This window comes from Merops nubicus, unplaced genomic scaffold (genome assembly GCF_000691845.1).
Source record: "Merops nubicus isolate BGI_N331 unplaced genomic scaffold, ASM69184v1 scaffold18435, whole genome shotgun sequence".
In the NCBI taxonomy this organism is placed as follows: Eukaryota; Metazoa; Chordata; class Aves; order Coraciiformes; family Meropidae; genus Merops; species Merops nubicus.
Window position 1 is genome coordinate 184 of NW_008610476.1, and position 27,336 is coordinate 27,519.

At 41.1% G+C, this 27,336-nt stretch overlaps 1 protein-coding gene across 1 annotated transcript; it reads left to right on the forward strand.

Annotated features, from left to right (window-relative positions):
• The first annotated feature begins 876 nt into the window (after nucleotides 1–876).
• Nucleotides 877–26,387, forward strand: SYDE2 (synapse defective 1, Rho GTPase, homolog 2 (C. elegans)). Its single transcript, XM_008940935.1, has 7 exons — nucleotides 877–964; nucleotides 2,828–3,532; nucleotides 11,935–13,034; nucleotides 15,634–15,760; nucleotides 21,009–21,190; nucleotides 22,037–22,268; nucleotides 25,885–26,387. Exons 1-7 carry the CDS (start codon nucleotides 877–879, stop codon nucleotides 26,385–26,387), a joined length of 2,937 nt encoding a protein of 978 aa, XP_008939183.1.
• Nucleotides 26,388–27,336: the final 949 nt, after the last annotated feature.

The following is a 27,336-nucleotide window of genomic DNA, read 5'->3' on the forward strand; positions in this document are numbered from 1 at the left end:
TTCGTCATGCGCTGGCTTTTGTTTGCTGCTTGGTTTTGGGTTTTTTTGTTTTGTTAAAGGTGCACTTGGAAGCTTACAGACCAATTTTTATTCTTGTCGTTCCTTTTAAATACATAATTAATATATTTTATGGTTTTACTGGGAAACTTGGTGAACGAAAATGTGCTTAAATAGCAATCAGAAGAACTATGAATTGTTTGACCCATATATGGAGAGGCTGGAAAAAGCTGTTCCCTATTTCATTACAATCTGAAAAGCAATGCAGTGTCATGCTGAAATATTTTATATGCCTACGTAGTAGTACGTAGAATACCAATTTTGACCTCAGTTGAGCTGAAACATTGAAGCTTTGGTTTCTGAGCATACGTGTGTTGTTGCCATAATGGTTTAGCTGTAAATTCAGATTTTTTTTTTTTTTGTAGATAGAGTAGAAAGTGAAGGGAACACCTCACGTTAAATACGTTACAATGCTAATATAGAGAATAGGCAGTGTTCTCGATGAAACTTTCATCTAGAACAAAAATTATGTGCCTGACTATGTTTGGAAGCTCTGTATTTACTTCAAATTGGCTTGTTACTATAAGAGCTAACGACTTTGAAAACTTGTTCTGTGGTATTGAGCCCCTGGTTGTGCAGATACTTGCTTGTGAAACAGTTTGTTACTAAAATAAACACAGGCATAAGGGCTTTCAGGATCAGAGCCAAATTCAAATGGTGGAATAGCAGGGCTGGCAAATACTGCTGTCAATTGCAAAAATTGCAGTTGAAAGATGTACATGCAAGTGTACCATTTGTGTGAGATTGAGTGAACATTTACAGTCGGTGACCTCTGGCAGCGTGGTGGCTGATTCGGAGATGGAGAGAGGGTAGCTGCGAATGCGTGTGCTAGGCGGCGTGTCTCTGCAAGCAGCAGGGTTACCAGAGTGTGCTGGAGCTGCTCGATTAGTAGTGTTTCTGTGGTATGGTTTGTAATTGCAGATGGTTTGGTTTTGAGATAACCAGAAGGATTTTGAAAACAAAATTGAGTTTGCTTTGCACGTTTGCTGCTGATGGAACCAAAGGGCAGCCTGAGGCCGATGCCAGATGTGTCACTGGGTGTGTATTAGACACATTGTACTTCCGAGGAGCCTGCTGTCTGGGGAGCTGTAGGCTGTCTCGGCCAGCACGCAAGGGCCTGCATTTTGGCACTGAAGCAGGAAGTAGCAGGTATTTTTGTTTGTGGAAATACACCACTTGGGTGCTCTCTCTATTTATGTCACTGGAGCAGGAACCGCTCCTTGGGCTGTCCCTGAGGAAGTGGAGGGCTTTGAGGTAGTCATCACTGCTAGGAGAATGTCCGCCCAAGAACTTCCCTATCCAGAGTGACTTCTTGGAAATGTGGGCATAGCCCTCTGCCCACCCAGATGAGTTCCCCATCCATTTGGTTAGTTCTCACTTGCAATAGCAGCGAAATTGTGTAGAGGAACCTTTACAGTGGGGTGCTTGCACTTCCAGGCTGTGGGTGGGGGAAGAAATACGGCTCCAGCAAAATCATTGAACCTTTGCTAGAGGTTGGCATCCTCAGCCCTGCTTTCAGGTTTCCCTCATATTCTGTTAATCCATTGACTTGGGCCCCAGAGTAGTAAAGGTCTTCAGTGGAGGTGTGCACAGGCTTCAAAATAAGCATGGTTAATTTTGTTGACTCTTTGAACCCAGTTAATTCTTCAAGTCACAAAACAGTGTTCATATTGCAGTTCAGTTAAACAAGTAAAGCTTACTTTAAGAAAAGATCACCAAACGGTGAATCTTTCAGCAAATGAAATAGTGATGTTTCAGATCTCATCAAGGATCTCTTTTATCATTAATGTACGAACCTAAAATGAAGGTCCAAGGGAAGGTGTTCAAGTGATGTTTTTTTTCCTGTCTCCAGCAAACTTAGTTAGGCTTACAGAGCTGCTGCTTGAGTCCTCCCGAGAGGTGTCTGTGTTTTAATATCCATTATTGGTGTGTAAATAATTTTTTGCTGAGAATAGTGTTCAACATTATCATATTGCTATGCCCTGGAGCCTGCCAGGGCTGTGGCACTGCTGCTGAGGGGGCTGCTTGGACCTGCTCTGACAAGGGGCTCAAGGGCAAGTGGCTTTTTTAGTGCATAATTATATGTTTGGCCCTTGCTTTAAAGAAATTGTGTTAAGTTTTGAGAGCGGTCAATGGAATTTGGTTAAGTGTTGTGTGGAATTTTTGTTGTGTAATAAGATATTTCTTTATTTTTCTACTTTTATTATTTCTTCCTTTCACAATGGTGTGCTTCATTTTATTCCCCACAAATCAGGGGATGCTTCTGTCTTAATAATGGGATAAAGCTGGTAAGGAGAGTTCTTTCTGGAGGTTTTCTCACCTTTGTTTGTATATAAATCTAGAAGTGAATCCATGTAGGGCTTTTTTAGCCATTTAAGCAGTACCAAAAGCACTTCATTGATGTAAGCAGACTGGAGAAATACTATGTAGCAGCTTTTCAATCCAATTGTTCCTGAGCTTGGCATAAAAAAGCAGTCATTTCAGTGAAAGTATGCATGACCTTTCAACAGAGCTATCTCACTGCCATTTATCTAAATTGCATGGTGTGAAAAACACAGCCAAACAAGCCTGACCCTTTATTAATTATGTGCACATTCTGCTTTGACAGACTGAAATCTAATTTTATGATAACACCAACTTACCTTTCGTCCTTTGGGATGAGTTCTAGCATAGATGTCATATGACAGCATGTATGTTCATCTGTCAAAATTAAAATGATGTTCTAAACACTTGTCTTTCCCTCTCTTTTTGCCTTTCTTTCTGTGAACAGATTTAATAGAAAATGTTTACATAGCTTCGAGAAGCAGGAAGGAGCCCAGGTCCCCCCAGGCCAGCGAGGTCCCCGAGCACAGGCTGCAGATGAACAGCATTACGGTTTCCAAGAAACGCAGCTGGCTGCAGCAGAGCACAAACCGACCTCCTCCAGAGGAAAACTCCTGCAAGGAAGCACGCGGGACTGTTACCCCGGTACCCAAATCTCCCATCCCGCTGCCCGAACCCGAGGTGCCGTGGGCTCCTTCCACGTCTCCGGTGGGGCGGCAGCGCCTCGCAGGCAGCTGCGCTCCTGTCGGTGCTCCTGCCACGCCAAGCAGTGCTGCTTTGGACTTCGGCGAGGATGATGATGCAGATGATGAAGGAGAAATATGGTACAACCCGATCCCTGAAGATGACGAGCCCAGCTTGCCCAGAGTCTGCACTTCTGCTGTCAGTAGCCCTGTTGCTGCGGGCTCCCTGGCAGTTCGGTACAAATCCTCAACTGGGGATGACTCTGGGATGGCCCCAGGTCCCCACGAGGGTCCCCCGTGCTCCATGGAGAGCGTGGGGAACAGTCGGATGGCTCAGGCCAGCGAAGCAAGTCAGGCTGATGCCACGCACCCTGGGGAGCACGTGCAGCAGCACCGGCAGAGGTTTGCCTGCAAGGCTCCCAATGTGCCGGCACCTGAGGACAATCCTGCCTTTAAGTGCCCTTCAACAGGTAAGCGGGTTCAGGAACATAAAAGCATTATGTCCTCTATTTTCTGTTAGAGGAATAATAAACCCTTCTTATGTATCTTTTTTTTTTTTCCTTTCTCCTTCTTTTATCTTTATCACGCAAATATCTGGTGGAAATGCATGTCAAGTTCATAAAAAAGGACTCAGATTGTGGGACTGATACCTACTCAGTGTTGAGCTGCACAGTTGGTTCTCAGTCAGTTTATTCATGGCATGTCTAGGTGTGGTTGTCCTCTCTGCTCTTCAGCCCCCACCTCACTGAAGACAAAGGTTTTACAAAGCAAGCTTGCTAAAGCCTGGTAATGTGAGGACACACTGGCTTTCCTTTGTTAGTGTCTAACCCTGGCCTTGGATTCCAGCCTCAAAGCTACTTAATGTCTGCAGAAGTTTCTTTAACTTGCTGTTTGGTACTTTTTAATGAAGACTTCTTGGAAGACTATATAAATGCCATTCATCCTGCTGCTTTCTGTAATTGCTGTCTTGTTGACTGTCTCAGGCTAATCTAATAGACTGGAGGGGGGTGGTTTTCACTTTCAGACTCTTTGTTCCTTGTTATCTTTGGCTGAGTGTTTGATAGTCTCATTTCCATAATTCCATTAGTGTGTGAATTCAGCATCATATTAAAGGTTTTTCATAGTCTGCTAGAAAAAAAAAAACCCAAACACAATCCCCACAAAACTAAAACCACACCAAACAAAAGAAAGCAGAGAAAAAAGCCCAACCCATTCCAAAAGGTTATTATTTTTAATTACTTATGTGCCTTATATTATCTGACCTTAACAATGGTAACCCACTGAGAGTTAGCAACAGCGTAAAGTTCAGGAGACAGGAATTCCAGGTACCACTCTTTGGACAAAGTTCACACTGAAGAGCCTGTATTTCTGCCTGGTTTAGCAGAGAGGACCTGAAACACTAGCATCAGAGCCCACATGTGCATTTCCTTCTGGAGGGGCTTCCCATCTGGGTTGGCCCCATCCATCCTCTCCATCCCGGCAGGCTTCTGTCCCTGCGTGCCGGGATCTGCTGTGTCCAAATTCCCAGTGCAGAGGTTGCTTGTGGGAATGGAGCTTGTTTTCAAAGGCACCAGAGCAACTGCTGTAAACAGAAGAAAAAACCCACTCGTTCTTCTCTTCTGGGAAACTCACATTTTGTTCTTTTGGTGAAAATGCTGCAGATAGAAGTGTATTTTTAGTTGCAAAGTCTGTTAAAGTTATGGGGCGTTTTTTTAGAAATAGCTCACTTTATAGCTGCATTGAATACTTGGACTGGTTATATTTGCTTGCAAGATAGATGAAGTACTTTGTTCTTAGGTTTTTGTCATCGTTGGAGCTCTAGGTGCTTTGGAGAGATCAGTAAACATGGCCATTTGTGTGCCCTGCAAACTGTTTGACTCTCCATTTAGTTTGAGTCCCATTTGGTTAATCTCAATACGTAGGTGAATAGTTCTTTTTTAAAAAAAATAAATCCCTTTTTTAGGAAGAAAAAAAAGTCAAAATTTATTTCTGAAAGGAAAATTGCCCATTTGAAGTGTCTTGTGAAACCAGGAGAAAAATGTTGTGAATTTCCCCTGATTGGTTTCCTATGCATTGCATTAATTAAGGTGCTTTAAATGCAGCTCTCCTTTTGCTCGTATTGAATAGTGATCACATTGAATAGATTAATTGATCATGAAGTGGATCCCTGCTGCTCAGTAATTGGCTTTATTATGGAGAAGTGGCTTAGTTCTTTTAAATCCAGTTAAGATATCTACAGTTATTTGTAGCCAAATTTAAAATGACAGCTCATCCATACAAAATTACTGCATGAAGAGCAGCATGGCCAATTTATTTGCATTAAGACCTTGTTTGAATTTCACAACTGCTATGCAATAAATGTCTATATTCTTAGAGAGCTGGGTGCATTAAGCAATAAGTCCTGACAAATAGGCAATTACTGCTTTGGGGAAAAATCTGTTTACCTTTCTTACTGATATGATTTTATATATGTCAATCTTGGTTAGCATTAGAATCTAAAGTATTAGATTTTGAGAGGCATAGACAGAAAAAAATTGAGGCACTATAAAAGCCAATAAAATATGTAGCTGTTTGTTTTGTCATTTACTCTTTTCTTCTTTGGGTAATAGAATCAATTTTACCGTTGAAACTTTAAACATTGCTGCCTTATTTGGATTGTCAACTTCATAGAGTAAAAATGGTTATGGATTTTTTTTTTTGAGAGTATTAAGACACAAGATTAAGAAATGATAAATTATACAATTCAGTTATTGGGAGTCTTTCCAAACACAGCAGCAAATAGATATAAAATAAATATTACTGTAAATATTACCAGTAAAATGGATTGTAGTTGTAGAAGTGCTAATTTGCCCCATAGACTTAATTTACACCATTAGTTCCTGGTGTTAATCTGGTTAGTTTCTACAGTAAATGCCATTTATGTTAATAGGATTTGTCAGGTAATTCCTTAGCAAGTAGTTCTAGCCATGCTGCCTTTTAAAAAGAAACTGATTAAAAATAAGGCACCCTTATAGCAGAACTTGGTCAAATAATTAATGTATTTTGTTTATAAAAAGTACACAAAGGGGTAAGAAGATAACTTAGTTTTGAGTTAACTTGGTCTGAGTTAGAAACATAATACTAGCTTATGCTCTTAAATCTGTGCAAGAAGAGTTTAAGTGGAAAGGACCCTGGAGAATGACTTTAATTTGATGTCTCCTTGGACAGGTGAACTGGTTATGACTGAAAAAAAAGAATATTTTTTGTTATACATGCAATATGAAAAACCCTTTATATAATTTACTTTAACATTTTGTATGTGCAAAAATCTTTCTTTACAACTGTTTAGGACTGAAGTCTAATTGTATGTTTTTATAGATGTATCACCTGCAAAAGATACCCCTTTATAATGTTGACTCCTGCAATAGGTTTACATCTTGGAGCTCTGAATAGTGCCATCTGAAGAATTTGCAATATCTTTGCTTTTGGGGAGGATTACTGTTGGGATTAGTGTCCACTGAATCAGTGGCATCATCTCATGTGTTTGTATCTCAGAGACATCCTGGTAGGACTTGTGTGCTGTAGGTTGCCAGGATATGGATGGTGCTTTTACTGCTGAAAATGCACTGTGTGTTAGCTGTCTGAATGGAAAATCCTGGTAGGAATCACTGTAAACAGATTTATTTCAGTGTTGTAGGAAGTGGAGGCTGATACTATATTCACAGTTAACCCAGTATATGCCAACTGGAGCTTGGCTTAGATCACATTAAAAGTACAGTGCTTTTTATCCACTTACACTGTGACCACTCTCTTGGTTTCTAAGTACGTCTTTTGTGGCCAATGCAGGCAAATATTTTGTGTGCTTAAATGTTGCAGCTGAGCTTCCAGCAATATACACAGAATATATTGGGCAGCAGATCCCATATAATCCTTTCATACATTGCAATATGATTCGCTTAATTTTAATTTTTTTTTTTCCTGATGGAAGATGATTTGTGATTTAATTATTTTCCAAGTGCAAGGAGCTTTGGCTTCATGAGGCAGAAAAGCATTCATGTGAAACATTTGCATAATGCTTGAGATGCCAGAATATTTTGGTGCGTGGCAGAAGGGACCACTGTGATGAAGAGCAGGCAGTGGTGAGACCCTGCACCTCTCTGCATTCATGAGTCTTGGGGGGTTATGCTGTAATCATTTCCCTTTTTAATTAATGGGCTATTTCAAGCCATTTATTTTTTATATCTTTTATGCTCATGAAAGTGATCTGTGGCTTGATGGGTTTATCACAGCTTAAGTAAAGTCAGTGTACATAGTATTTGAAAAAAACAAACTACATTTACAGAGTTCTTAGAGATTTTTTTAACCTTTTTAATAATTCCTCCATTCGTTGACTCCGAAACATTATGTGGAATAGAACTTGGAGACTGCATTAATCAAAGCAGAAATTTTTATAGGACTAAAAAGGACTTTCTCTTTTTTATTGGTTAAAAGAGGAAATTATTCCATTTATTTAGATAACTGAGGTATTACATAGACATAATTCCATTCTATCACATTTTTTAAAAGTTCCGTTTAGTTTTTTTAAAATTTGGTTTTTTTCCTCCCAGTTGCTGCTGTGGATAGAGATGTGACTTCCCTGTATCTTACTGAAGTTGCTTGAATTTGATGTAGTGTGAATTCTTCTTTTAAAGCTATTTACAGTTCTACTCTGAAGTTTTATATTGGAATAGGTCTGGAACTATCTGAGGATGAAAGTACATAATTGGCTTGCACATGAGTAAGTTAACAGCCCTTGACATTAGTAGAATTCTGCTTTTTGTGTCAATTGAGGATCTAGGCCAGTATTTCTTGTGGAAAGCATCACAGAAAAACATAAGCCCTTGTTCACTCACCCATTGTTTGCTACACAAACTATTTTTGGATATTTGGGCATCTATGTTTTGAACTTCTGCTTTTTCATTTTTAATACATTTTCCCAATAAGTCCTTGGGTTGACTGTAGAAATAATAATGAAAAAAGATTGAAAAATGTAGACAGAAGGGACACTGATATTGAAGGTTATAGCCACTCAGTGTAAGCTGTATTTTTTTTTTTCCCCCCTCTCTTTTTGAAATGAAACTGCTTAGCTCTTCAACAATAATGCCACTCTTCTAGAGATACTTTCAGTATTAGATGTAGTATACTTAAGTATGCCTGGAGAATGGTAGGAGAAATTACCTATCAGGTCTTGTTTGGTGGGAACTCAGAATTTCCTGGAGAATGAGAGTGGCCATTTGATACTTCAGTAGCTTGCTGTGATGAGGAACTGGTAGTTTTCTGATTTACTCATTCACCTCAACTTTTTGACCCCAAAACAAATTACCAGTTTTCCGAGGAACTTTAAAATAACTCAGAAAACCTACCTGAAGTGATGGGGAATGTTACAGGTACAGCAGGGTAATCAGATGTGCCTGTAAAATGGCACGTGCTGCTGGCAGTGGGTCTGGCTGCGCCCAAGCACATGTGAACAGTGCTAAGCAGGGTGGGACGAGCATTTCTGCTGAGCTGCGTCACTGTGTACATCTGGCAGGGGCTCTCTTGTAAGTGCCTGAGATACTTGGAGTCCTCTCTTCCCTTGGGGCAGCCCTGTGTAGGGGTATGGTCTGTCAGTGCCAGCGTGCTTGGCTGAGGGGCAGTAGGGATTGCCCCGTGGACATCTTGCTGTATGGGGTGGGAGAAGAGGGTCTGAGTTTGTGGAGCACTGTGTGCTGTTAGTGTCTCTCCAGCTCTGTGTGTCTGGTCACAAAAAGGCTTTATCCTTTCACGCAGCCATATCACCGATTAAAGGAAAAGGTGGCCTTACTAGTGAAGCTGAACAAAGAGCTGATGGAAGCAGTCGCTTATGATGCCAAGTCACTTTGACTCAGATTGTGTTGTCCTTCAGAACCTATTTTTTCCTGTATTACTCATATTGCTAAAACTTCTGGAAAGCATAAGGTAAATGTAGTCAGGACAGTATGTGCTAGAGTAGCCCAGGTTGGAAAGGACCTCAGATCATCTGGCCCTCCCTTTCGTGGGAAAGGTTACCTAGTAAGATTACCTAGTACCCTTTTCAGTGACACCTCGAAAACCTCCAGTGATGGGGACTCTACCATGACCCTGAGGATGTTGCTCCAGTGATTGAGTATTCTTACTGTAAAAAATAAATTGTATATATATATATATGCACACACCCATGTTGCCCTGGTAGTTGTTTGTGTGACAGGTGCCTATTGCGTTTCATCTCCTCCTACCATCCTTCCACAAGGATATTTTCATCTTTTAACTGCTGAGATGGAGTGTACAGTGGCAGAGCAAGTGGGGACTGGGACAGTGAGAACCCTGTTTGGAGCACAGCCTCTAACTTGGTAAAAAGAGCGAGGCCAGCTCAGTTCCTCTGGCACCCTTGTGAGAAAGCTGTCTCAGATGGTTAGGCTGGGAAGTGAAGTGTTACTGGACCGTGCTACAGCTCATTTTGCAGCTCGTTCAGAGCTGTGTCATGTACACTCTTTAAAATTGCATGCATGCCTCAGCACATTGCTGGCTTTAGTGAACAACACGTGGCTCAGTGCTGATGGGAATAACCACCCTACATAATACTCCACTGTTAAGTTTCTTTTCCAGCCACATATTTCACTTTAACTGTTTGGTGCTGAACACGGCACAGGTTGGACACATAAAAGTCAGAGTGTTAGATTGACTCTTCAGTTTTAATGGCCTAGGGGGGAAGTTTAATTTGCTGGCCTGCTTTTCCGAGCCTGTGCCAGAGGCGTTTGACAGAAAGGGAAGATGAATGTTAGCGGGCTGCAGTATGGCACCGATTGCTGTAGAGCATGCCAGGCCAGCCCACCAGTGGGACCGTGCTCTGATCTGCAGGACAAGGGAAGGCTTTGTCCGCTTTTATCAAACACCACATTTCTAACTAGCTGCTTGCCAGAAAAGCACAGCAGGCGTGCTAGAAATAGCCCTTCCATTGCGAGGGAGCTGCTTCCATGGGATGCAGGGCTAAATGAATTTTCCTCTGTCACTCCAGAAAACAGGTTCTGTATGTTATTCTTCATAACTGAAAATTTCTTTTATAATGATACCCTTTTAAGCAACTATCTGCAAGAGTTATTAAAGCCAAACTTCTCTTGGGACTCCAACTAGGCTTTGTAGGGTTTTTTTTTTGGGTGGGAAAACCAAAACTGCAACAAATCACTTTGATCAAAGACCAGATCTCCTGATTTAACTGTTTAAGATAAGTGAAGTATAAAAAGTAAGTTATAGTTAAATGGTGAAAATTCATTTAAAGCTTAAAAAACTTTCACTAGCTATATGGTGATTCGGACTTGGAGCGATTAGAATTAAAGTAGTGAGCCTTTGAGAAATCTTAAGAGAAACCTCTGTAGAATATGATTTGTTGAGTATCTTGTGAAAACCATGCTTCTTTCTTTCTAGATGCCGTGAATAGACTCTTCTTTCCCCTGGCTAGCAGGGGAGGATGACAGATATAGGTGTTTGAATCTCTGTGAGCTGCTTGGGCTAATTGCACCACACAGGGTTAGCATGCCTTGGGGCTCCACAGTACCCTAGCCTGCACAGGCATGGCTACATGAGTCCTGTTGGGAGCTCCTAGAATTTGCTAAGTGATGAGTGAATGGGGTAGTTATTGTTAGCTGGAATTGCTGTTGGTTTCTCAAGGGATAAAAAAGTGACTTTAAGTGAAAGTACTTGAGTAATTTTATTAATATGTGTCTTTGTGGCCTGAGCTCCCCTCTTACATGCTTCATTAACTTATGCAAATTCATTACCTTTCATACAGTCATTACTGCCTCATGCTGGTGAAAGTGAGAAAAACTTGAACTATAACTTGTTATTTGGGTTCCTCGGGCATTGGGCATGAGGTGAACTGCGGGTTCCTGTCTGTGCAGTACTGTCTTATGTCTGATCGTGTTCCTTCATTAGCTGTCTTTTACTGCTAAATTGAGGGAGTCTTTAATTTTAATTTTCTTTCTTTAGCTTCAGTGTCTGCTGATTTTTGTTTTGGAATTTTTTTTTTTTTTTTTTTTTTTTTTTTTTGGGTGGGGAGGTTCTTTTGGTGCCTTGAAAGGTGGGCGATTTCCCACAAGGACGTCAGTTTGGAATCATATAACTTTAAGCCCTGTCATGGAATGGTTGTGCCAGGAAAGGTGGAAAGTTGCTGTCAGGAATGAGGCAGTACAGAATGCAGCTTTTGGAAGGAATAAATTCTTAATATTCCTTCTCATCTGTCCTGTGGCAGAAAGGAGGACCTGAGAGAAATGATGGAAGAGGTGCAAGACGCTGCCCACATCTATACAGGAGGGATTTAGGGCTCTTTGGAGTGATAGAGGGATATGCACAAGAGTACAGCAGTATTCCTTACTAAACATGAGTGCCTTTCTTCTAGACCTAAGACAGTGCTAACTGCTTCATAGGCAGGGCTGCATTTTCCATATTCTAGTGTTCTCTGATTTAAGACTGGTTTTGCTCCACCTGTGCCCAGGCGTACAGCCACATCTGCTCGCGTGGGGGATGCAGCACAAATGGATTGAGCTGAGTGCAGTGGGTGAGATAGCTAATTTGTTTACATGTATAGGTTCTGGCCATTTCATCTGCATAAAGCAGAACAAATCTGGCTTTTGACTATGAACTGCCAAATTTGGCTGAACAAGTCAGGAGAGCACAGCCTTCTGAATACTCGAGAACCTCTGACTTATGAATGAATGAATGATAGTTGTCTGAATTAATTGCGTTTATCAAGTTATGACAGATCAACACTATTTCCCCTAGTTCAGGATTTGTTTTTTCATTGCTGTGAGCTGCAGTTACTGAGAGGTTTGAACATGATTATTCCTTTTCTTTTCTTCTAAAGGGTCTGGAGCTGCACTTGCACACAAGGCTGATACGCCTTCAACAGAGGTTTCTCCTCCAAGTCCCAGTCCTCTGAAAAAAAGTGGATCAATCAACTGGCCTTTCCCTGATAGAATTAAATCTCCCAGGACTGTGAGGAAGCTTTCCATGAAAATGAAAAAGCTGCCAGAGCTGAGCAGGAAGCTGAGCGTCAAGGGGGCTTCAAGCCATACTAGTTCAGATAATCCTTCTTCCCTGCCGAAAGGTAGCTACCGGGATACAGGCCATACGGTGTCTTTACCATCTTCTGGAAACTCAACCACAGCTGCCAGCAGGAATGTCATAAGTCGTTACCATCTCGACAGCAGTGTGTCATCCCAACACACCTACAAAAAGAAAAGCTCCAGGAGTTCCAAATCCTTTAGCAAAGGTGGTTACCTCAGTGATGGTGACTCTCCTGAACTTATGACAAAATCAGCTAAACACGGACATGAAACCAAGTGTGGGAAAGGAAAGGAGAGCCTTTTAAATAACAGTGGTAAAACTGAAATAGATATCGATGCCTTCAGACACTACAACTTTTCTGATCAACCCAAGTGCTCTCAGTACATCTCTGGACTCATGAGCATTCACTTTTATGGTGCTGAAGACTTAAAACCACCAAGAATAGACTCAAAAGATGTCTTTTGTGCAATACAGGTTGACTCAGTAAACAAAGCAAGAACAGCCTTGCTTACCTGCAGGACAGCGTTTCTAGATATGGACCACACATTCAACATAGAAATTGAAAACGCTCAGCACTTAAAGCTGGTGGTGTTCAGCTGGGAACCCACGCCCCGGAAGAATCGGGTGTGTTGTCATGGGACCGTGGCTCTTCCCACTCTTTTCCGAGTGACAAAGACTCATCAGCTGGCTGTCAGACTGGAACCTAGGGGGCTTATTTACGTCAAGCTCTCACTCATGGAGCAGTGGGAGAACTCTCTTGATGGCCTCAATGCAGATCGGGAGCCTGTGATGTTTGGGGTGGAGGCTCGAAAAGTTGTAGAGAAGGAAAATGCAGGCTTGATGGTGCCACTTCTGATGCAGAAATGTATTCTGGAGATTGAAAAGAGAGGCTGTCAGGTACTGTGCATATTTGAATCAGTTTTATTATTATTTCTGATTTGGGATAGCTGTTGTTACACAGTGTGAGTGGGAAGGGGGAAATTAAAAACATCTTTACGTGTCAAATTTTTTTTGTTTTGCTGCTCCTGTTTGGTGAACACTAGTCATTGTTATTCTTCCAGCATTACAGGACTTTGTGAAATCAGTGCTTCCAATGTCGCCTTTGTAGAGGAGATGCTCATAGTTGTGCTTTAGGACTAGGGATAGTGAAATGAACCTGCAGCTTCCAGCATGTAGTGTTGCTCTTCAAAAAGCAGAGCTGAGAACTTGAAAATGCTTGATTGCTGAGACGTGGATAACTCCTTAAGGATGTGTATTTAAATGCAAAAATGAGTATAACGTTCCCTCCTACCCAAAACCGAGACACTGTGTGCAGTGACACGCAGTGATGAGGACAAGTCTTTTGACGCAACTTTACTTACCTATGGGCAATCTCAAGCCAAAGACTGATCTGTGCCATCACTTTGTGCACAGCATTAAGATGAGGAGGAAACCCTGAGTAGCTGAGTTAGTTGTTTGCCCACACCACTGCTCCCTGCCTTTCTTTAGGTTATTTGCAAAATTAGGGCAGGAGATGAATTCTGTAAAGCAGTAGTGCCCTCTTCAACCTAATAAAGTTTATTGGTTGATGGAACCGAATGGATAAAAATACATATGAGAAACGAGATATGGAGACAAACGGCCAGGTATGGGTGCTGGACAAGAAGTCTTAGGACTATGCACAGTCCTAAGGTGGGACATTCCCTTTAGCAATTGATTTGGAACTGGTGGGAGGACTCTTGTATGGTGTTCCACAGCAGGTGTGAGCCCTCAGTTTCCTTTACACCTGTCCTTGGTGAAATTGAGCAGTCATCACACCTACCACTGTTACTGTTTGAAATTGCTGACAGGTTGGATTTAGTTCCAGGTGTTAGGAGATTAACTCTGCTATTTATAGTGTAGGTCATAAAATATATAGAGAAGTGGTACTTACATGTAATTACTTTGCTGAAAGACACTCTTGATAGTAGCTGTATAACTCTTATTGTGAATGCTTCTCCTAACATTATGCCAATCAGTGGAAAAGAGAGGTTTTATTCTTTCCAGTGTATGTGTTCTGTGGTTTCAGCATTTTATTTTGGGCTTACTAGCACCTAGTCATGCAAATGATATTGGTTAATCAAGGCAACACTGGTAATGAAGCGATTGGGATCTGAATTGTCTGAATGTACCTGGTGCTTTTAAGCATGAAATCTAATTTGTATATTTGCACAGGGAGAACCAGAAGTGCAAAATATACTGTTAATAACTTCTTTTAGCAGTGCTTGTCAAACACTTTTGACTTTCCTATAGACTGTGTTATCTCCACCAGAATTTCAGATGTGGCATTAGAAAACTTTAAGATAAATTGTCTTAGGCAAGTACTAGATCATATTCAGTTTTGTGACTGAGGGAGTAGAAATTCCACTGGGTGACTTTCCCTTTATTTAAACAGGATTTACTATATGGCCAGGCAGATACTCTTGTTCACAAATGTAGATTTGCATGGTCTAAGAAGTCGGCTTGGGGGATTTTTTTGTCTTCTGAGTCTATGGTAGGTTTGGACTAACCATTTACTGCTTAGTGCAGCTTCCTACGAAGTTCATGAAAATAAAATTAATATGATTAATTCCTTAAGATCATAGGATTGCTTTGTATAAATGCTGTTGATGCAAACAGAAAGTAAATAATGATAAAATGCATAATTTGAGTGCACGAAAGCATGAGATTTAACTAGTTATTTGGTTCAAGAGTGGTATGGGTTTCATTCCTATCCCCTTGAGCACGTTAACCTGTTTTTCATAAAATTTTCATATAATTTGAAATACATGGAAGTCAGCTTCTTGTCTTTAAAACAGTATATTGTATGTGTAGTAATGGAGTACTTATAATTTTCTTGAAACTGTTTACTGGTGTAAAATGAAATTTCAATTTTTCTTCCTATATAACAGTGTTGTAGGAATTTTTTTTTTTTTAACTATGGTTCATAGCATTTCTTATTTTTTTTATAGGTAATGGTATAACTGTTTTTTTTTTCTGCTAATGATTAATAACTGCATTTCTCTATACTGTAATTCTGTATACATAAAGCTCAAAATGCTTTTTCTCATTTCTTTCTACTGGAGTTCCAGTTCTATCTTGTACAATTAAACCATTATACTAGGAAAAACTAATGGTGATCTAAATGGGTAGGGTAAGAAAAGAATAGATGTTTCATTTGTAGTTCTTTGTTTCCTGAGTCTGTAAAAGCAAAGCACTAAATGATTCCAGTTTAAAACTCATGTTCTGTCAATAAAATACTGTTCAGCATGTTTGCTGTTATGGAAAACATCAGCATTATTCACTTGCCACTTAACAGTCCCAGCTGTGTCTCCGGTGAAATGCTTGATACCATACATGACCATTTCATGTTAATGCTTTGCACTGAGTTTCCTTCACATGCATCTCCAAACAGCTGGTTTTGTTGCACTTCCCAGATGAGACAACACATAATATCAATGTCCAAATGACCGATGTGGGGCATTGTTTTTGCTTCTAGGTGGTGGGCCTGTATCGGTTGTGTGGCTCAGCAGCAGTTAAGAAAGAGCTTCGAGAGGCATTTGAGAGGGACAGCAAGGCTGTTACACTCTGTGAAAGCCAGTACCCAGATATTAATGTCATAACAGGTAATAAATACATTCACTTGCTTTTCTTTCAGTGTGGTTGTGCTGCATTCCTAACGTATCTTATAAAAGGTGAAATGGGCTCTGAACTACTTGTTCGTTTAACGAGCTGTCAGCTGCTGCTTCGTATTGCTGAAGCTAGGTAAGAAAGAGTGCAGTGAACTTGGCCATGTGTAAAGAGGAAGCAGTAGTGATTTGGTGAGAGGAGGGTATGGAAGGAGCCACTTTTGGTAGCTGCTCTACCAGTTACAGAGGGAAGTGGAAGTCTTTTGAAAGGAGCCGAGGTCCCGGGAGCTGGTTAAGCCTCTGCTGTTGGTTTGTATTGGAGCAGATCTTGGAAAACATGGTTGTGATCAGGCACATCTGCTGAGCTGGTTGCTTTACAACATGTGCTCCAAGGGCCATCTTGGATCGACCTGTTTCTTCCCTTTATGTTGGAGATTGCAGGATTTTTAGAAACACATTTCCCTTCATCTTGTGCAGGCTATTTAGAGCTGCAGGAAAGTGCCTTCATTTGGTCATGGCTTGTTTTAAAACATAAATAGCAGCTTTCTCCTGCTCACTCAAGTGGCCCTTTACTGGCTATCCTGAAGCAAGCTCCTGGCAAAGGTGAGAAGGACTTTGAGTACAGGAACAGGAGGACTTAGGAAGCCTGTCTGCACTTTCATCAGTTCTCCATGTGAGTGTCTTCACAGAATTTGCACTGCACAACTGAAGTAAGTTGCTGAGGTGTTTTAGATTTGCTTAAAAGTGGAACAGTTTTATAACTATGGATATTTGTTACATAAGCCAAAGTTGATCTAATTTCGGGCATCACTGCGTAAACCAATTGCTCCAGGAAATTTGTTAGAAGCATTCATTTGCTATATATCTAGGGATGGAAAATGTAAACACCGTAGTCAACGGTATAAATTTTCTGTGCTAAAGTCCTTTCTGTGACATCCAACATTCAGTTGTATGGGACAGTTCTACCCAGTTTGGTTTATTTCATTTCAGTGACAATGAATTTTTATTCTTTACACTTTGTAATTATACAAAGTAGAATCGGAAGATATTCCTTGGTGATATTTACAGGGTTAACTAAACCTTTCGGTTTAGAATGTGCAGCTAGTTGGTTCATCTTACTTGCCTTTGCTGGTTTCATGGTACCGTTCAGTGTTGCTCACAAGTATAGGAGTTCTCAGCAGCAGAAATTTGTTTGTTTCATTCTGATGGGATTTGCCCTTTATAAAGAGAAGGTGTACAGTAAAAGTAAATAATACCAAAAATTTTTTAACTGGGTCATTTTCTTCTCTTTACAAATAAATGAATGAGAAAAAGTGGTGATAACTTCTAAGATGAGATTGTTCCATGAAATTATTTAAGGTCTTGTTTTCTTCCTGATACTTGTAAATCAACTCAGAATGGGGGGAAAAAACTCATTCTGTTACTTTTTGTCAAGCAGCAGAAACTGTCTGATACTGACTTGTAAGCAGAAAAGTGGCAAACTGCTATTTGCTTAAGGTAAAATTTTGAATAATGGAAGACAAATTTTAAAAACATTGGAGTAATAAAACTGGCATTGCATTCCCAAACTAGAAGTAATAATTACAGTAAAACAGTATTTGCAGAAATGAGCCAGGAGTATCGTGGGAAAGGGTGTAGTAACTTAATTCTTATCCATATACAAAAGAACGTGTAATATTTCATAAGCATTTTAATTTTTCCTGAGTACATTATACACTTGGAACTGACCGGAACTGGCTGAAACTGAAGTTTGAATTGCAGGTGAGCTCAGTGCTGATGCAGAGCTCTTGAAGGGCCAGTCGCACAGCCTGGCTGATCTTTCCATCATGAGTTTATGATGCAAGCCTCATTGGTGATGGTGAACTTTCGGTGAATATGCAGGTCTTGCTTGACTCTTGGTCCTTTTTTGGTTGTATTACAGAAGGATAATTTTTTTTGCATCCAGAATTTGTATTCCAAGAGTGAAGAGACTAGAGCCTTGGTGTCTGTCTTATGGAAAGACTATTGGGTTTGCTTTTGTTTGTTATATTGCATGTTTACTTACATGCAGAAATAATGTTAAGAAAGGATATTTGACAAAAATAAATTCTTTCCCCTGGTACCTTGCCGCTGTGCTCTATGACTGCCTGTACTGCCTGTGTTAGCGTTGTGTTGAGAGGACTGAGTGCAGGGGTCCAGTGTGAGTTGGGGGAATGAAAGAGGGAAGGGGTGTTTGCACCCAAAGCTTCGTCTGACCAAAATGCAGCTCATTCTCTAATTATTGTGAGCAGGATGGTCTGGAAAGGGGAGCTTGCAGTTTTTGCCAACATACCAGAGGTACCCATGGTGTTTAGGAATAGAAGAGCCCACAAAACCTCTCTTGCATGTGCTTTGGGAGTGGAGTTGAGGGGCAACGTTTTCCTGTATTTACAATGCTGAGGCTGATGCATGTGATTCATACCTTTATAAGCCAAAACATGTGTTTCATAAAATATGAATCCTCAGCATAAATCTTCTCTGTTTTGAAGAAAAGTGCCTGCTTGTGTCCTTTTTGAAATTTGAGTAGTGCTCCTTTTTGAAAAGGTTAAAAGATTTTTTTTTTTTTCTTTGATGGCTTTCCAAAGACTGAAGAGTGAACGTTTAATGATTAAATCTTGACAGAGAAATGATCTTGGGATTGGCACAGGCTTATACACAACTAAATGTGGCTCAAACTGAAGTGTGTGGCAAGGTTTTTGGAACTGACCAGTAGTTGTGTTGTTGCATCGTGTCTGCTCACATCCATGTGAATTCATATCTCTGCATAAAGCATGCAATGCTGTTAACAGTTCAGTGGGTCAGAAAAATGAGGAATTAATGAAGTGGATGGCAATTTCTGCTTGCTGTCTAAATTTGTTGTGTGTGGTTGTGTCAAGGGGAATGTGCTAGTGGGCTGGCAGCAGTCGGAGGCATAGATTTGTGGGAAAAAAAAACCCAGCAGCCTCTTACAGGGCTAATTTAGCTGAGTGAATAGCAAAAGGGTTTAGAAAGGTCAAGGGACATCCATGGCTCCCAAACTATCCTCTTTTCAGGGCGAAACAGGAGAAAGTCCTTTGGCAGGTGGTAGTCCTGTGATTATGGATGCTATTACAGGAATTCCTGCTAAATAACTATTAATAGACAGTTGTGAGTGTTTTAATGGTATAAGCTGATTTGATTGACATACCATTTCCTACTGTAAGCTGATTTAGATTTCAGCCTCCCCTGAAAAAAAACAAAGAAACAAACAAAACAAAAAAACACAAACCCCAAACCATAGCTGAAACAAAGATCCTGGTAAGTGTCAGCATCTCTTGCTAGTGTTTTGCTTACAGAAAAAGGATTGTTTCCCAAACCATGTTCTACAGCACTAGCCTCTGACATATTTGTCTCATAAATATTTCAACCAGGTAGTCTGGTTGAAAAACTAGCCACTTAAGTGGAGCAGTAATGAAAGTAGCACGTTCTTTTTGAAACTAACAAAACCCACCAAACCACCAGAGGGAATATGTTTTCAGGAAAATATGTGAATGGTTGTTCACATATTTTATATTCCTGATGGGGATGTTCCCATTTGAACAGCTCACAGAGTGAGCTGTTAGGTGCTGTGTGGAGGTCTGCAGAGACACAAGTTTTGCCTGGCTGTCCTGTGCTTATGCAGTGGAGAGAGATGACCTGGTAGCTCCACAACAGCTGGTGCTGCTCATGCAACATGGCTTCAACAGCTGCATCGCTGTTAGGTGCAGTATTCTTTTTTTAAAAAAAAATATTTGTACAGGTAGATGCCAACTTTTACTTGGATTCTGCATGTGAACATGGCTATGAAGGGGAAAATGTTAACTTTCATTCCCTGTGTTTTTTCAGAAATGACTTCATAACAAAGCTAACTGCTATACGGTGTAGCTTACAGCTAGGTTATAAAAACTGAGTTTATAAAAATTGGTGCTTTGTTAAGTAACACAGTGTGGTGGTATTTGCTGTCATTTGGGATTTTACAAAGCTACGAGGAGTGCATAGTAAAAAATCTTCCACCTTTTCAGCTTTGCCTTTTTGGAGGACAGACTCCTTTGTTAATTACAGTACCTGCTTTCAAAATTATTTTTTAATCCACTTTCTCTTTTTAAAGTGTTTAAATTCAGTTGTGATCTAGCTAAAATGGGTAGATATTTGTGGTGCAGAATGTAATTTTTAAAGAAAATGCTACTGGAAGGCAGGCAGGCTTGTTTCCTTCAAAGTTTTGTTTCCCTGCTGTACTAGATACGTTGATCCTAGCTAGTATCCTGCTGTGTCCTTTCCAGGGGGCTGCTGTTAGAAATCTTAATGTTATTTTAAAAATTGTTGTTCTTCTGATCACTGAAACCCCTCTGAAACTGAAGTATCAGCCAGCCTCTAAAGCCAGCTTACAAGAATGGAAATAGAAGTTAAGGAGGTGCTTGCCTAGTTGTTGCATCCCCTAGAAACAGCCTCTCCACCAGCATGTCCTCAGCTTCTGGAACAGTGCAGTATGTCCTGAAACTGGGAAGGCTCAGTGCATGAGCCAGTGTGTCCTGTGGGTGTGAATTATATTAGTCACAGCAGAAGCAAGTGATGTGCTGGGGGTTACAGAGTTCCTGGAGACAAGAGGGAGTTGGTGTTTCCCTCTTGAGGACATCTGTTTGGTTTGTGTGCTTTGGTAGGTGAGAAAATGCTGTGTGCTTCACCAGATGTGCCACTGGCACTGGAATATTTGCTTATAATTTTATAGCTGAAAATAAACTGAATTGGAAAATTATCTGTTGGTTGTATATAACAGAGGAGGCATCATCAAGCTGAAGACTGGTGTTTGTAGGAGCTCCTTTCCTTGGACAGAAGGTGGGCTGCTAAGCGTCTTTTCCTGGACTCTCCCTCACCCTGATCAGGACGGGGACCCAGAGTACTGGAATCTTCTCTGGAGGCAGTGTACCTTCCTACCCTGGTTTCACTCCTTGGTTTGTGCCTTGCATGAGCTTGGAGAGGCTGTTGGGACAGGGGTGCTGATGCCTCCAGCCTCATGGGGACGTTGCAGATAGCTTCTGACCTTGTGGGGAGCCCTCACGTACCTGTGGTACACTGTACACTTGCTGTCTCTTGCTGCTCAGTGCAAGGTTTGTCACGGGCAGAGGATTTTCTCATGGCATGGATGAACCTGATATGCCTTAGTGCTTCCAAAAATCATTATAAGTGAATCTGCAGCTTGTTAAAGAGAGCTGTTCTTTTGTCTCTTGTGAAGGTGTCTTGAAGGACTACCTGCGAGAGCTTCCCTCTCCCCTGATAACCAAGCAGCTCTATGAAGCGGTGTTGGATGTCATGGTGACAAATCCCTTGAAAATGACAGCAAATGGTTGCGAGAATGACCCAAGTGACTCTGAGCACACAGTAACCCTTCTGGATTGCCTGCCAGATGTTGAGAAGGTGAGTGGTGTTAGCAGGTTCACGTAAATTATGTGCTTCAGAAAATAAAGGAACTTTTTCACACTGGATTTGCATGTGTCAGACTGTGCACACCTGTTTCCTGACATAAAGGTCCACTTAGGTTTTTGATGCTCCAAGCCTTTGAAAATACTTCCGTGCTGTGATTAATTGGAGTGGTCTGCATTGCTGGATTTAATCTAGTTTGCATTTTATATTGTCTCTGTAAAACTAAATTAAAAGCTGTGATCAGTACTTTTGCATTGTTAGATGTAAGATGATTCCCGTGTGATTTCCTCCTTCATTTTTGTAGAGCTCTGAGTTCCGTTATGTCATAATTATGTGGGCAAATGCATTCCTCTTTCCCAAGCATGTGCAGTAAAGCCTTCAATTCCTGTACTGTGCAAGTGTGACAGTGCTGTGTGCTATTACCTGCCAAATTCGCTGCTGTACAAAGCCAGCCTGTTGCTGCAAGCAAGTGGCCTGCACAGTACCTGAATTTACCTGAAGGCTTGTTCTCATGCTGAGGTCATATTGAGGGTTTCTTTATTTTCTAATGTACCTGGGCTGTCTGTACTAGTTCTGCAGCTTCTCTCCCCTGCCTGATGTACCCTTTCCACTGTGAAAAAACGCATCCATGTAAAACTGAGACCAGGTAAGAAACAAGCTGCTCTGTGGTAGTCTAATACAGCTTTCCTAATTCAGCCCTTGGATGTTCCAGTGATGGTTGTTGGTAGAAAAATCATAGCTATCAGCCTTGATTATTGTCCCTCTAGAACAGTGATGTTAGGATGTCAACCCCACCTTCATCTAGTGTTTTGTTTCCTAAGCAGTACTTTGTTCTTGTAGGCTACCCTGAAGATGCTGTTGGATCACCTGAAACTGGTAGCTTCTTATCATGAAGTAAATAAGATGACATGCCAGAATTTAGCTGTATGTTTTGGGCCTGTGTTACTAAGCCAGAGGCAGGAGACTACCAACCATAACAACCGAGTCTTCACAGACTCAGAAGAGCTTGCTAGTGCCCTGGACTTCAAAAAACACATTGAGGTTCTTCACTATTTACTCCAGCTGTGGCCAGGTAATGTCTCATTAATCTGGTGAAGGGAAAATGTCAAACCAATACTGTATGTTTTTACTGTATGACAGTTTACATTAATTCACAATTTACATTAATTTGACTGCAAAGCATTGGAATTCTTAAAACATGAGGTACTGTAGCATCTCATATTAATCTAAGAAATCATGATAATTTCATAACCTACTCTTTGTACTCAGTCACTTTGTTTAATGGGAAGTTTGTTGTTTTAATTCCTTTTTTCCCATATGGCAGAGTTTGAGTATAATGTAAGAAGTGGTGAAGAGTGCTTTATGTGGGTAAAGACACTAGAAAAAAACAAACTCGGTGCCAGTAAGGTTTCCATGTCTGAATTAGGAGGTTTTGGGATGTTTTGGTTTTGTTTGTGGTTTGTTTTTTTTTGGGTGGGTTCTCTTTTTTTCTTCTTCTGCTCTCTTGCTTTGACCTTTCAGGATTATCTGTGTGTAGAATTCATGAGTTGTTTGGTCTCTGAGATACCCAAGGGGTTACTTTATTTCTGTCTTTGTAATTTGGCAGAGTTGAGAACATCTTACAGTAGGACCTGTGCAACTTCTAGTTGTTTTTGCAGAGCTTTGGATGAGGAAAAATATTTTTAAAACAAAACACAACAAAACCCCCAAATCAACCAAATAATATCCCCCCCTCCCAAAAACAAACAAACAAACAAAAAACCCCAACCAACCAAAAAAAAAAAAAAACCCAACACTGAGTACCTCTTAGCTCTCACTTCCTAATTTAGTAGGTCATATGCTTTTGCACTGTTTGGGGTCAATTCTCTTTAGTTCTCAAGGCTAAGAGAAGATTCAGCTCATCTAAACAGCTTCTGAATTGTTTCTGTTTAGAACACACTAATTGTTCTTAGGAAACTGCTGAATTTCTGGGTGAATTGAAATATGAAATGGAATTACAGTTAATTTAAATTAATAGTATTTCTGATTTGGTTTGTTTTTGAATTGATTTTATTTTTACTTGGAGAGGAGGGTGTCTGCTGTTTATGGGAGACTTGGGGGTCACCTGGGGGACGTGTAGGGTCATAAAGGGCCTGACTTGGCAATACTGAATTACAGATACTGTGGCTGCATTTGAGCCAGCCAGGTGGACTCTGCTGCTCTGTGTTCAGGATACAAAATATTCTATGCGTTTCAAGAGTGTTTGGAAAAGGGCTGTCAGATTCTATGCATTGATTTTTAAAAAAAAAAAAAGTATCTGGATTTGTTTTCTGTCCTTGGACATGAAGTATACATGCATATGCACTAGTAGACAAAGAGCAGGATAGGCATGTGAGCTTGTAGTCTTTGTCTTAGTAGTTTGTAATCAAACTTCGTATGATGCATGATCTTTCTGCTAATTAGGGGGGTTTAAGGTACAAAATCTATTTAAAAAAAAAAAAAAAGTATTGATGCCTGTACCTTTTTTAAACCAATTGTTATTAAGCAGGTCTTAATCTCTGCTTTGCTTAGCAAGTAATACTTGGTTTTTTTATCTAGAGGTTTATTTTAAATTTTAAGGCCTTTCTTGTGGGGGACTTTTGGTGCTTTTTATTTTAATTATGAGAGAAAAGTTTCAGGAAATGTTTAATCCTTTCTTGGATAAAACTATTGAAGTATCAGGACAAGTGAAGCAAATGCAAGGGAAGAGAGCTGACTGTAAGTAAACTTGACCAGCACAGTGCAATTGCCAGGTTTGTGAATAGCCCATTGAGGTCTTTCAGGTGCTCTAAAGTTTCTTGTGGTATATCAGGTACTGATTAGTATGAGAATACTCTGAGTGAGACAGTGATTTCAGCCATCGTGACTACTTCTTCATTCCTCTGACAACAGTTTCCACTGGGGGAGTGTGACTGGGCTCCATTCTACTTATACATTTTTCTATACTCTGCTGACCTGATGGTGGCCTTGCCTTAGAATCTCCTCCTGTGACAGCTGATGGCAGTTTGACGTAAGGTGTGGCTTCATGATGGGCTTGAGGGCAACCGAGGACAGTTCTGCTCCTTTGTCAGTTGTAGCTGGACAGCTCCAAAGCTGCTGGCCACCAAGAATTAAAGAGAAGCTTTCAGTCAGGTCAGTGAACCTGTTCGGGAGAGATGGGAAACATGGGTGGAGGAAGAGGGAGACTAAGAGCTGTTTGGACAGCAAATACTGCACAGGAGCTAATTGTAAAACCCTGGGGATGGCTTATGGCATGGATGCTGTGGCCAACAAAAGCAGGCAGATGTAGCTCTGCCTGTAGGAGTGTGCATTGCTGTAAAGGGGTCAGGAGTAGCCTAAGTAAGAGTTTTCTCTCGCCTTGAGGAGAAAGCTGAACGCTGTCCCTTGACTTGCAAGAACTGTGCAGGGCATCTTGCTCAGAGGGAGGTAACACACAGGCGTGGGGATGTGAACAGATGAACACTATACAGTGTAAATGAAACAACTGGACCCGATGGAAGGGTCACAGTCTGGTCCCCTACATTTAATCTTCTGTAAATTGAGACAGATGGATAATCAACATGTTCTGCAATACTTGAATTTCCATATTTTTCCAACCAAAAGCAAATAGTCGTTGTTCAGTTAGACCATGTAATACTGGTGAGTTATTTTTAACCCATGGCCCTATGTCTTAATGGAGCAGAGGCTGAACAGAAGGGCTTTTGTTACAGCAAGGGGAGTGGGGGAAGCAGTGATAGTTATTGCATGTTACTGTGCAAGACAAAGTATAACTAAAATCCCCTGGAGAGATCTGTAATGCAGACCCAGAAAGAGAAGCATTGGGCACACCTCAGGACTGAGCCTGTGTGCGAGGAATCTGTCAAGGAGTGGGTGAGATAGTGAACTGAACAGGTTTCAATCGTGAACGGGCATAGAAGGTCTCTGCTGCTAATTACAAGAGGTAATTGACTGTATAAAGTCAGAAGTAGTTTTGCAGGTCAATTGCTTAATGGGCCCAGGTCAGTAAAAATATTTGTGCTGTTTACCGTAGGAAGCCAGTAAGAGTGGAGGATGCTGTTAGTAACTAATGCTGTATAATCCTGAGCTCAGGTAACATTGCCATCAAACCTGTTTGAGTGTGTCTGACGTGGGGTTGTGGCTGCTTAGGGAAACTAGTGCAAATGAGCTGCTTTAATAGCGTAGAACATTAGGGCAAGAGAGAAGCGCAGGAGCTCAACTCTTGGTGCGTCTTCTAGGTGTTTCTCAGCAGTGGTAGTTCTGTTGTGTTTTAACCTCTCTTGCTCTGCCTGCTTTCTGTTACTCCTTTAGCCTGGATGAAGCGTCTGAGCTGAGCTGTTTGCTTTTCTTTGACCCAGACCCAGATGGTGATTAACTCATGCAGTGAATTTAATTGGTGCTCTGGAAGTTTCCACTTTTAGATGGGCTTCTCTGTTGCAGTTTGAATCTGGCATGAGTCTTCAAAACTGAGCTTTTACAGTAGTTTTTCTAATTATTTTATATCAAATATGTGGCAGAAACGTAATAGTGGAATGTGTTGGCTGTAAGCTTGCATGTATTCATGCATGCTCTTAGTGTGTGACATCGAGGGAGGACAGTGGGCACCTGTCATGGACTCTTGTTGTTGCAGCATGGATTCAATCCTGACTGCTTTAATTTCTCCTCTATTCCAGTACGTCACTCACCTGTCAAAGAAGCACCACATCTGAATGCATTTCCTGAGCACCCATCCTCCCTGAATTACCTCAGACCCAAGAGGCAGAGACCTCAGATGCTGAATCTGGGTGGTACTGAGATGTCTGGTTTACTCAGACCAAGGCCAGCAGGTCTAGACAGCCCATCGAGCAACCGCTACGCTGGAGACTGGAGTAGTTGTGGGGAGAACTACTTCTTAAGCCCAAAGGACTGCCTGAGCGAAGCAGACTACGATGATGTCCCTTCAGAAGATACTGAGAGTGGGGACGACAGCAGCAAAGCCGATGAGTCGGATGCCCCAGTAAGACACCTCCAGCCCATCCCCAGAGAGCACACGCTGCAGAGCTATTTGACAATGCAAGCAATGGACTCTGCAGTGGATCACAGAGCAAACCTCAAAGACCTGCAGGAAAGTATCGATACTCTTATAGGAAATCTGGAAAGGGAACTCAACAAAAATAAACTAAATAGGAGTTATTAAATCCTGTCCTGCACAGCGCCGCCTCCTTGTGCCTTCATGCCCTTCATTGTGCTTCCCACAGCTGCATGAGGAGTGATGGTGCCCCTGAATGCCCTGTGATAAGACCATGACCTACCTTGCGTTAACAAATTTTAAGCCATTCTGTTATGTTTCTGCCTTTTTGTTAGAAGAAGGTGTTGGCCTAATTCAGGTTTTGGAGACAAGCTTGGAGGGTGTGAGGTGATTCTGTAGAGTGGCATTTCTCCTTCTCCCTAAAAACACTACGCACTTAGGTGGTTTGGGCAATACTGGCAGAAGATAAAGCAGCATCTCTGCTGTCAGCATCAGCAGATCTCCTTATTCCTGAAATCCTGGCTCTGGTGTGGACGTTCCTCTCGGGAGAGGATGAGCGCTGCTTGGCCTGCGTTTTGCAGCATGGACTTCAGATTGACTTGTTCTACTATATATGCAATGGCTGCTATGAAAAATGCTTTATATATATATATAATATTTATATAGTTTTAATTGTACAAATATTAACGTATTCCTGTGTTAACACTTTTCAGTAATTATTTAAACAAGGAAAAATTAAGTATTTTTCTAACCTCATTTGTATATATCTATGTATAAGTGTGTCTGTAGCCATCTTTGGAAAGGAGAGGTGTCTCAGAATTACAAAATGGACCCATTTCTAGGAAGATGTGTTCAGTGATGCCAGGATGGAGTGACTCCTTGTGTAACACAGCGTTTATTTTATGCACAGAAACATGGCCAGCGAGAAGGCAGGGTGAATGATTAATAGACATGACCTTGTGTGTTGCAGGGGCATCAGTTCACGTGTATTGACTGTTAACTCTCTTTCTCACACCCCGACACTATCTTTTCTCTTCCTCCCCCTCTCCACCCTGTGTTTTTTGTATGTTTAAAGGAGATCTGAAAGGTTCATGTAAAAAAAAAAAAAACCTTCTGG